Raw genomic sequence first — 11,272 nt, forward strand, 5'->3', positions numbered from 1 at the left:
GCCCGGCCGCGCCCCCCCGGCCCCGCAGGCGCGGCCCGGCCCGGCCATGCCGGCCAAGAGGAAGCCGGTGCTGCCCGCCCTCAACATCGCCCCCAGCGCCGCCGAGGGGCCCAGCCCCGACGGCTCCGCAGAGTGAGTCAGGCCCGGCCGGGACCGCCCCGGCAGCGGGGCTGGGCCTGGGGGGCACCCCGGGCCTGGGCAGAGCGGGGAGGCCGGGACAGAGCGGGCACCGGGCCTGGGGAGTCGGGGCAGGGCGGGCGCGGGGCGTGGGGAGAGCCAGGGAAGGCCTGGAGGAGCCGGGACGGGTTTGGGGAGGCCTGGGAAGGTCTGAGGGGGGACCTGGGGCAGGCTCGGGGGGACCAGGGAAGGCCTGGGGGAGCTGGGACAGGTCCGGGAGAGCTGGGCCCGGCCTGGGGGCTGGATGGGCCCGGCCTGGGCCGTGTGGGGAAGGTGAGGCTCAGGGAGGCAGAGCCGGAGGAGAAGGGGTGGGATGGGCAGGGGGAGGCTGCTCTGGCAGCCCCGGTTTGCAGGGGGCAGCTCAGGCCTGGGGGGGCCGGGCCCAGGCCTGGAGCCCCAGCTTGGAGCTGGGATGGGGACCCGGGGTCTGGGGCAGCAGTGGGGGCTCAGCAGATGGGATGTGTGGGGTGAGAGGTGGTGGAGGGGGGTACTGGGGTGCTGGGTGGAGGGGATGGGGTGAGACCCTCCCGACATGTCCCACTGTGGGTGAGGAGGGACAAGGGGGTGGCAGCAACTGGGATGAGCAGCTGGAGCTGGCACAGGCAGTGGGGGCTCAGCAGCTGGTGCTGGGGCAGCACAGACCCCCCTTTGTGCTCAGGATTTGGGGTGGGGGTGTCACAGAGCTGCTGGACCCCATGGAGAGCCCTTCTCGTGTTACACACCAAAGCCAAGTTTGGCTCCCCGGGACAGGGAGCAGCATCTGCTGCTGCCTCTTTAAGGGCCAAAGGATTTTTCCTGCTCCTTGGCTCTCCCAAAACACCTGGTGCTCCCAAGCTCCTCTCCAGAGGGGCTCTGTGTGTTGGGCAGGGACTTCTCCAGGTCTCCCTGTCCAGGTGATCCCATTGTGGGGGGCTCAGGACATGTCAGGGGGTGATTTTCCATCGTTTCCTGAGAATTGCATCCTCCTTTCTTTCCCCGGTGCTGCCCGTCTCCCATCTCCTCCTCCCCTCTCAGGGCTAACCTGGTGGACCTGCAGAAGAAGCTGGAGGAGCTGGAGCTGGATGAGCAGCAGAAGAAGCGCCTGGAAGCTTTCCTGACACAGAAAGCCAAAGTTGGGGAGCTGAAGGACGACGACTTCGAGAGGATCTCCGAGCTGGGCGCTGGCAATGGCGGGGTGGTCACCAAAGTGCAGCACAAACCCTCAGGGCTCGTTATGGCACGCAAGGTAACGAGGGGCTGGGAGTGCTGGGGAGCACCTGGAGCTCTGCCTGCCTCCAGCAGGGCTGGGTTTGCTTGGATTCTCTCTGCATTTGCACCTTCACCACCTCACCGTGGTCAGGAGCAGAGCTCCCACATGGAGCTGTCTCCTTTGGGAGAGGCTGCGCTCCCAGTGACAGATCCCTGGGCTCTGGAAAACAGGAGTTTTATTTTTTTTCCCAGTTCTGATGGACAAAGCGACTGGAATTGGATCTCCTGAGGATTGTAGGTCGTGGCAGTGGGAAGGATGGGTTTGGCACACACATCCCTCAGCCCCATTAAACACATCCCAAGGTCACTCCAAGCAGGGACAGAGGTTCCTCTCAGGCTTGGCTTCACTGGGAACATCTCCTGTGGTGCCACGGAGTAGAAAATCAGGAGCTGCTTCATCTGCCTGCTGGGAAAGGCTGTGCTTGGCAGGAGCAGCACAACCTCTGCTCTGCCTCCTCCAGAGTCCCTCCTCCCTCCTGCTGTTGGGATCATGGATTCCTGGAGTGGTTTGGGTTGGAAGGGGCCCTAGAGCTCACCCAGCCCCCTGGGCAGGGCCTCCTTTCACCAGCCCAGGCTGTTTCCCTCCCTGCTCTGCTCTGACCCCACGTGCGGCCCCAAAAGCCGCTGCTCGTTCTTGTGCAGAACCTTCACAGGGGCTTTTTCTTTTCTGTGGTTTCCTTGATCTGGGAGCACCTTCTTACAACACCTCCAGAGCTTGTGAAAATGCTCCTGGCTGCTGACTCAGAGGGGCTGAGATCAAACTCCTGACTCGTCTTTCCACCCGTGTCCAGTGCAATCCCGGCGCCTTCCGTGGCTGAGGCAGCACAGAGCTCTCCTCTGCCTGCAGCATGGCATCCCCCACGGGTTGGGGTTGGGGAGACCTTCAATCCCACCCAGTGCCACCCCTGCCGTGGCCAGGGACACCTTCCACTGTGCCAGGCTGCTCCAAGCCACGTCCAGCCTGGCCCTGGGCACTTCCAGGGGCAGCCACAGCTTCTCTGGGAATTCTGTTGCAGGGCCTCACCCCCCTCCCAGGGTTTATTTCCAATATCCCATCCATCCCTGCCCTTTGGCAGTGGGAAACCATTCCCCGTGTCCTGGCACTTCATCCTTAATATCAGCCTGCAAATGGGAAAAATTCTGCTCCAAAGCAGCGCCTCCCTTGAAGATGTGATTTCTTCCCAGCACTCAGGGCTGCTGCCCATCAGTTCTTTCCCTTCCCAGGAGTCACACCTTGCCTGTTTCCTCTCTTGGCAGCTGATCCATCTGGAAATCAAACCAGCCATCAGGAACCAGATCATCCGGGAGCTGCAGGTGCTGCACGAGTGCAACTCCCCCTACATCGTGGGCTTCTATGGAGCCTTCTACAGTGATGGGGAGATCTCCATCTGCATGGAGCACATGGTGAGGCCCTGCCCTCCCTGCACCCTCCCAAACGCCCTCTCCCTGCCAGCCCGGTGCCTTGGGCCACTGGCAGCTGCTTGCTCTGCCCACTCTGCTCCTGGTGGGAGCCACACATTCCTGCTCAGGCCTCGGGATCAGGGAGACAGCGACTTTTGGGAAGAGGAAGCAGCAAGTGTGGGGCTTGGCCAAACGGAAATGTTGCCAACCCACTGCTCTGCAGAGCCTGCTGAGAGGCTGAGTGAACAAATTCTGTTGTTTCTGGTGGAGAACTATGTTATTTCTGCTCCAAATCAGCACCAACTTGGCATTTCCACTGGTGGAAGGAAGCAAAGAACCAACAGCAAGAAGCAGAACTGCTAAAAACACCAGTTTTCAGTGATGAACCTGAGCTCAGATCACCAGATCTTTTATTTTTTTGTGGCTGAAAAAGGAGCGTGCTCAATGCTGGTCACCCACCATCTGCTCCCCTGTACATCCAGCTGCTCTGTTTTCCTGCTGGGAATTGCTGTGTTGGTCATTCCCATGTGCTTTATTTCAGGATGGTGGCTCTTTGGATCAAGTGCTGAAAGAAGCCAAAAGAATTCCTGAGGAAATCCTGGGCAAAGTCAGTATAGCGGTGAGTGATGGGGCTGCTCAGGCTTCCAGGGAGGATTTGCTGGGCAGGGATTGGGAATAATTCCTGGGCTGCCCTGGGAAGCTTTCTGTGTTTCCCAGTCCTGGGGGCTGCACTTTCCTGGGCCAAGAGGCCAGAGCAAAAGGGAAATATTCCCAACCCCTTTCCCCACCTCCAACCCCTCTGGATAATGTTGGCATCACTTCGAGGAGGTTTGGGAGAAGCTTTTTTTGGGTGGTTCACCCAAAATCTGTGATGGAGCTGGGGATGAATTGCAAACCCTGAGGGACATGGACAGCACAGGGCAGCTCTCCTTGGGCTGAGGGCAGAGCTGTTCCCTGAGCTCTGCTCTCATCCAGCCTTTGGGTTCCTCCCAGGTTCTGCGGGGCCTGGCCTATCTGCGGGAGAAGCACCAAATCATGCACAGAGGTGAGAGCAGGACCCTGAGAATCCCAGCCTGCAGTGCCAGGTGTCACCCAGAGCCACCTTCACACTCCCCTCTCTCGCTGTTCCCAGATGTGAAACCCTCCAACATCCTGGTGAATTCCAGAGGGGAGATCAAGCTCTGTGATTTCGGGGTCAGCGGGCAGCTCATTGACTCCATGGCCAACTCCTTTGTGGGAACTCGGTCCTACATGTCTGTAAGTTCCTTCCAGCTGGGGTTTTTGGGTCATTTGGGTTCATCTCAGCTGTTTCCATCCCCATCCTGTCCACAGGGACTCTTTCCACTGTCCCAGGTTGTTCCAAGCCCTGTCCAGCCTGGCCTTGGACACTTCCAGGGATCCAGGGGCAGCCCCAGCTTCTCTGGGATCCTGTGCCAGGGCCTGCCCACCCTCCCAGGGAAGGATCCTGAGGTCTGAGCTGCTCCTGTATTTTGGGAATGGTTATTCAAGTGCAGTTATAGTTAGACAGGGGCTATTTAAAAATCCTGCCCCCTCTGCTCCCAGGCCCTGGCTCCAGGCTGCCTCAGAGCTGCCAGTGGGGATGACTTGCATGGATTGATTTATTTCTGATTTTTTCTTTTAATGGCCATAACCTCAAGTGGATTTTCTGCTCCTCTGGTTCCTCTTGGGTGTTAACAGCAGAGAGCAGGGAAATACATTTTTATGGATAAGTTGAGTTCCTTAGATTTCAGCACACAGAGAAATAGATTCCTGCTGGGTGTTCCCAAACACAAGTAGCTGGGAATGCTGCTGAGTTGGGAGTGTGGATTAGATGCTCCAAGTGCTTTTTGTCTGCACATCATTCTTCTTTTCCATCCCCTTTGCACATGATCCTTCTGGGACTGTCCTTTCCCTGGAGAGGCCTTTGGGATATTACAGAATTCCAGAATGGTTTGGGTTGGAAGGACCTTAAAGCCCATCCAGTCCCACTCCTGCCATGGCAGGGACACCTTCCCAGGCTGCTCCAACCTGGCCTTAGGCACTGCCAGGGATCCAGGGGCAGCCCCAGCTGCTCTGGGTACCTGTGCCAGGGCCTGCCCACCCTGCCAGGGCAGAATTCCTTCCCAATATCCCATCTATCCCTGCCTCTGTCCATGTGAAACCATTCCCTGTGTCCTGTCCCTTGTCCAAAGTCCTTCTCCAGTTCCCTTGGAGCCCCTTTGGGCACTGGAGTGAGTCTCATCCATACAGGATATTTGTATTTGGTGTCACTATCCCATGTTACCCCATGTTCCTGTGTCCTGGGGGTCCACATCCCATGTCAGTGGGTGTTCCTATGCTCTGGGGTCCAGCATTCCATGTCACCCCCATTCCCTGTGCCCTGGGTGCCATCATCCCCCATTCCCAGTGCCATCATCCCCATTCCCAATGCCTTTATCCCCATTCCCAGTGCCATCATCCCCATTCCCAGTGCCATCATCCCCATCCCTGTTCTCCCCATTCCCAATGCCTTTATCCCCATTCCCAGTGCCTTCATCCCCATCCCCGCCATCCCCGCCCTGAGCTCTGCTCTCCCCGCAGCCCGAGCGCCTGCAGGGCACGCACTACTCGGTGCAGTCGGACATCTGGAGCATGGGGCTGTCCCTAGTGGAGCTGTCGATCGGAAGGTACCCAATCCCCCCGCCAGACTCCAAGGAACTGGAAGCAATTTTTGGCCGTCCTGTGGTGGACGGGGCGGAGGGAGAGTCCCCCAGCATCTCGCCGCGGGCCAGGCCCCCAGGACGCCCCGTCAGTGGTAGGGGCTGTGGTGTGCATCGGCAGCAACGCTTCCATGGGGGATGAGGGGTTGGGGTCCGGCTGGGGCGGCTGGGGGAGCTGCCCTGGAGGAGGCTCCGCTGGGAATCTTTGGAGGGAAATCCACATTGGCTCCAGCACGGCCCACCCCGCCGCAGGTTGGTGGAATCCAGGTGGGAGCCTGCGGAGGGGCCTCTGAGGATGGATTTGGGAGCTGTCCCTGGGTTCCTTAGTCCCACAAAAATGTTATTCCCGTTCTCAGCGCCTCCCCGTGCTGTGGGTGCAGCTGGAATGTGGCTCCCGTGGAGAGAATGTCCCTCAAACTATTGTCACAGCCCCTTGTGCTCCTCAGGCTTTGCCTGTGCTGCCAGCAGGTTCTCCTGAGGCCTCAGGCGGCTTTTTGGGAAGAGCTTTGCTGGGAGCTCTCACAGAAGCACCAAACAGCAGCAGGATTCCAGGGAGGCTCTGCTGGAGCCGTTTCCTTGGGAGCAGAAGGCTCTGGAAGTGCTGCCAGCCAGCCAGAGTAGATGGTCTGGTGCTGTCCAAACATAAATAAATCTGGACTGGAGGTCTGGTGAAAGAAATCCAAATTCTGGGAATGAACTTGGTTTCTCTTTAACCATGGCTCAATTCCCCTGGGAGTTTCCTCAGCCTCTCCCAGCAGAGCTCCCCCAAAGTCATGTTTTTCACCCCAAACTGAGCCCTGAGCAGCCTCTCAGCACCGTTTGTGTCGTGTCCCCCCCCAGGGCACGGGATGGACACCAGGCCTGCCATGGCCATCTTTGAGCTGCTGGATTACATCGTTAACGAGGTGGGTGTTTGTTTTCCCACAGCTTCCACAGGGATGTTCTGCTCTGCTGAGTCAGGGTGGGATCTGGAATGTTCGGTCACTCATGGAATCCCACAATGGTTTGGGTTGGAAGGACCTTAAAGCTCATCCAGTGCCACCCCTGCCATGGCAGGGACACCTCCCACTGTCCCAGGCTGCTCCAGCCAGGCCTTGGGCACTGCCAGGGATCCAGGGGCAGCCACAGCTGCTCTGGGAATTCCATCCCAGGGCCCCAACACCCTCACAGGGAGGAATTTCTTCCCAAAATCCCATCTAAACCTTCCCTCCTTCAGTTTAAGAGGCCATCCCCCCTGTCCTACCCAGCTTGCAAGGACAGCTCTCACAGTCAGGGTGATGGAAAATTCTCATTTTGGGATTGTTTCATCAGCCATAGGCACGGCCAGAGCTGGGATTTGTCAGGCTGGATTTAGGATTGGGATGCTTGGTGATATCCCAGCTTTGGCTGGGGTTCAGTGTGGGGTCCCCTGGGTGCAGAGGGAGCTGGAGCAGCAGGGGAAGGAGTGGCAGGGAAGGGATTTCCTGGCTGGAAAAGCAGTGAGGATGAGGAGGATGAGAGTGGCTGTAGAGCACAGCTCCCTGACACTGCAGCTGACACTGATTTTTGGCACAGTAACACAGGAGTGGTGCAGGAACCCCTTTTCCTTCTCTCCACAGCCACCCCCCAAGCTGCCAAGTGGAGTCTTCACGCAAGATTTCCAGGAGTTTGTAAATAAATGGTGAGGATTTCATCTCCTGGCTGAAGGTGGAGGCTTGGACATGCTCCTTGACAGCTCTGCAGCTCCACCCTCTGTGTTCTGCCTGATCTCTCTCTCTCCCTGCCTGATCCCACGTTGTGCTGGGAGCTCCTGCCTTGGGAAGGGTTGGAATAAAAGCAATTTATGTGTGGGGCTGCTGAGCAGGATCCCAGCTCCTTCTAAAGCTGAGCCTGGCAAGGGGGGTGGTGGAGCAGATCCTGGGGCACAGGGACACCTGAAGGTGCTGCCAGAGCTCCCAGTGAACCAGAGACTGGATATTAAATCCCAGATTCCTGCCAAGCTTTAGGGCCTTTTCTCCATTTGCAGGGCACAGTTTGTCCCCACAGTCTGGAAGAGATGGATCCTGCAGCTCTCCCTGGGAGCTGAGCTGGCAGGGATCTCTCTCCTGGGATCCTGAGGGGTTTTGGGGGAAGCTGCAGCTTCTCCAGCCTGATCCCCACCTTCCCACAAGGAATCTCACCTTGGCTTCCCTCTCTTGTTCTCATTTCAGCTTAATTAAAAACCCAGCAGAACGAGCAGATCTGAAGATGCTGATGGTGAGTGGGGAGAGGATTTTTCTGCTGCTCTGGGGTGGCACCAGCTCTGCCAGCTGCTGCCCCATCCATCCCTCTTGCTCCAAAGGCTGGGAATTGGCAGGCTGAGCTCAGGGTGGGGCAGAGGGAGGGACTGACCCCCTTTACCCAGTGCTGGGAGCCTGGCCAGGCCCTGCTGGCACAGCCCTGGCTCCTCACCTGGGCAGGGGGGTGGCACTGAGGGCTGGATCCCAGCTGTGCTCTGATCCCAGAGATCAGCAGAGTCCTGGGCAGCAGGGAAAGGGGGATTCAGGTGAGACCCCACCTGCAGAGCTGCCTCCAGCTCTGCTCCAGCAGCACAAGGACCTGGAGAGAGTCCAGAGGAAGGCCTGGAGCCCCTCTGGAAGAGCTGGGGTGCTCACCTGGAGAGGAGAAGGCTCCAGGGAGAGCTCAGAGCCCTGCCAGGGCCTGAAGGGGCTCCAGGAGAGCTGGAGAGGGACTGGGGACAAGGCTGGAGGGACAGGACACAGGGAATGGCTGCCACTGCCAGAGGGCAGGGCTGGGTGGGAGATTGGGAAGGAATTCCTCCCTGTGATGGTGGGAGGAATGTTTTCCCCAAATCCTCTCCTCCTGCCTCAGCTGTGGCACCAGCACCTTCCCCCCTCTCCAGGGCACATCCCACAGCACAGATCTGACGTTTTGGGATCTGGGATGCTCCTCTGGGGTGTTCCTGACCGTGTTTTCCCCTGTGCTTGCAGAGCCACACGTTCATCAAGCGCTCCGAGGTGGAGAAGGTGGATTTCGCGGGCTGGCTGTGCCGGACGCTGCGGCTGAACCAGCCCAGCACTCCCACCCGAGCTGCCGTGTGAGCCCGGCCTGGCACTCCTGCCTCTGGCACCGCTTCCTCTCCTCCCTCCAGGGCACAGCTGCCCCTCCTTCCTCCCTCCCAGCGCCAAAGCTCCGGCCCCGGGGGCTGCTCCATCCTCCGGGGCTCCCCTCGGGTGTGGGGAGCAGTTCCAGGCCTCTGCTCCAGCTCTGGAGCTCCTGACACTTGGGAATTGTGGTGCTGCTTATCTTGGTTTTTCTTTATTTTGGGTTTGTTTTTGTTTTGGTTCGGTTTTTTGTTGTTGTTTTGGAAATGTGTTCGGGTTAAGGGGGGGTGTGAGGGGGTGAGGGGCAGCTGCTGCCTCACCTCACCCCTGCTTTTCTCTCTGGGATGGAGAATCGGTGGGATCAGGGATGGAGAAACCCTGCCTAGGGTGGCCTGGAGCAGTGTCACTGTCCTGCCTGGGGGCACGGCTGGGGGCAGAGCAGACATCCCTGTTTGCCTGCTTTAAACGGTTCCTTTGAAACCTGCCTTGTCCGAGCTGGATGTTCAGGGCAGGGGCTGGACCCGTGGGGCCGAGGAGGGAGGGATGGGATGGGATAGGATGGGGATGGGATGGGGATGGGGATGAGGATGAGGATGGGATGGGATGGGGATGGGATGGGGATGGGGATGAGGATGAGGATGGGATGGGATGGGGATGGGATGGGGATGGCTCCCACTTTCCAGTGTCCAGCTGAGGGGAGAGTGTGGATTTTGGATTTTCCTTCCCTGGAGAGGGGCAGGCAGAGCCCGGCTGTTCCTGCAGGGGTTGGGGTCCCTCTCCTGATCCCGTGGGGGGCACAGGGAACCCCCCAGGCTGCATTTTCCCCCTCCAGCTGCCTCCAGCCCATCCCAGGGCTGGCCTCAGCCATTGTGGATGTGGCAGAGCTCCAGGATTCCCTCTCAGAGCCCCCTGGCCAGGGATGAGCCCACCCGAGCCCACGTTGTCCCTGGATTGTCCCTCCCACCGAGGGACAGCCCCCAGGCCCCGACCCCCTCCCTTCCCCCCACGTGGATTTTGGGGTGAATTATTCCCCATGTGGGCTTGGCAACCCCTGAGCCCCTCCCATGAGGATTTGGGAAGTTTAGTGGGAATTTTTTGGTGTTTTTCCTTCTATTTTTTTTGGCTGTTTTTCACTCAGACTGGCAGCTGCCATCCCCCTGCCTGCCCTGAGTCCCACCATGGCAGCCCCCCCAAAAATTAACTACCAGGGCTGGGTAACCCTAAATCCCTCATCTCTTTTCCTTTCCTATTTTCCAGCCCAGGACAAAGGCACTGCCCTGCCTGGGGCCAACCCAAAGGGGGGACACCCCAATTTTTTGGGGGGGCAACACCCCAATTTTGGGGGGAACACCCCAAATTTGAGGGGTCTGTGCTTGCTGGCTCAGCTCATGCCCAGCCAAGCCACCCTGGAGCCGTGGGGTGCTCGATGGGATGGATTTTGCCTCTTATTTAATGTGGGAAGCAGGGAAGGTTCCTCAAGTTTCGGGTTATTTTCCATAGGTTTTGGTGCTGGGTTTTGGAGGAGGAAGAGGAGGAGGAGGAGAGCGTGGATGAAGCAGTTTGGTGGTGCAATTAATTTTTTTTTTGGTTGTTTTTTTTTTTTTTTAAAAACTCGATATTTTCATCATGGATGGGGAGGGGTGGGAAAAATAATAAATAAACGGCACTTTACATTTCCAGGTGCTTTCTCTCCTCGGTTGTGCCCCGGGTGGGTTTAACCCTTTTGGAGCCGGAATTGCGGCCGGGAGCGCTGCCTCTGGCAGCTCGGGAGGTGCCGGTGGCTCTCCCTGGGCTGTGCTGGGCTCGCTGGCCAGCGGCTGCCTCCAGTGGAAGCCGGAGACACCGGAATTATCCCGGCACGGGATGGATGTGGAATCCGAGGACCTGAATCCAACTGGAAATATTTGGGGGGGGTGAAAAAATATTTAGGAGTGTTCGGTATTTGGGGTGAGCGGGAGCTGGGTGAAGCTGGGGGAAAAAAAAAAAAAGAAAAAGAAAGAAAGAAAAAAAAAAAAAAGCAAATTGGGCCCCAAAATGGGAAAATATTTTGCAGTTTTTGTGCTGTGAACGATGCAGGGGCTCAGGGGGTGACACCTGCACGGTGCCAGCCCCAATTCCAGGCTCCTTCTGGGACATTTTTTGGGGGTCCCATGGTGCCCTCCCTAATCCCAGCCTCCCCTGGGACGTTTTTTGGGAGTCCCTTGGTGCCATCCCTAATCCCAGCCTCCTTCTGGGACATTTTTTGGGGTTCCCTTGGTGCCATCCCTAATTCCAGGCTCATTCTGGGACGTTTTTTGGGGGTCCCATGCCGTGGTCCCTGACTCCAGGCTCCCGTGGTGCTGTTTTGGGGGGTCCTGGTTTGTTTTTTCCCGGTGTTTTGGGGTCCCCCGTGGCTCTGGGTGCCCGGGATGGACTCACTGCCCCCCTGGGAGCTGTGCCAGCTTTTGGTGGTGCCAGCTGGGAATTGGGGGGGGGTCCCGTGGGGTCCCCAGGGTGGGGGTGACCACGACCCTCGTGCCACAGCGGGATTTTGGGGGTGCAGGGAGGATTTTGGGGGTGCCCAGCCAGACTGGCTAAGAGGATCCCCCACCCCTGTTCAGTTTGGGGGGAATTTGGGGTTCTCCCCCCGCCCAGCCTCACGGGGGGGGGGTCCACAGCTGATTT

General features: G+C 58.5%; 1 protein-coding gene across 1 annotated transcript; it reads left to right on the top strand.

Annotated features, from left to right (window-relative positions):
- The first annotated feature begins 6 nt into the window (after window positions 1-6).
- MAP2K2 (mitogen-activated protein kinase kinase 2) lies at window positions 7-10,287 on the top strand. The gene is made up of 11 exons (XM_041460746.1): window positions 7-132; window positions 1,192-1,402; window positions 2,683-2,829; window positions 3,368-3,445; window positions 3,820-3,871; window positions 3,959-4,083; window positions 5,407-5,620; window positions 6,366-6,430; window positions 7,124-7,185; window positions 7,715-7,760; window positions 8,495-10,287. Exons 1-11 carry the CDS (start codon window positions 47-49, stop codon window positions 8,603-8,605), a joined length of 1,197 nt encoding a protein of 398 aa, XP_041316680.1. The 5' UTR covers window positions 7-46; the 3' UTR covers window positions 8,606-10,287.
- Window positions 10,288-11,272: the final 985 nt, after the last annotated feature.

This window comes from Pyrgilauda ruficollis, unplaced genomic scaffold (genome assembly GCF_017590135.1).
Source record: "Pyrgilauda ruficollis isolate IOZ18807 unplaced genomic scaffold, ASM1759013v1 scaffold148, whole genome shotgun sequence".
Lineage (NCBI taxonomy): Eukaryota > Metazoa > Chordata > Aves > Passeriformes > Passeridae > Pyrgilauda > Pyrgilauda ruficollis.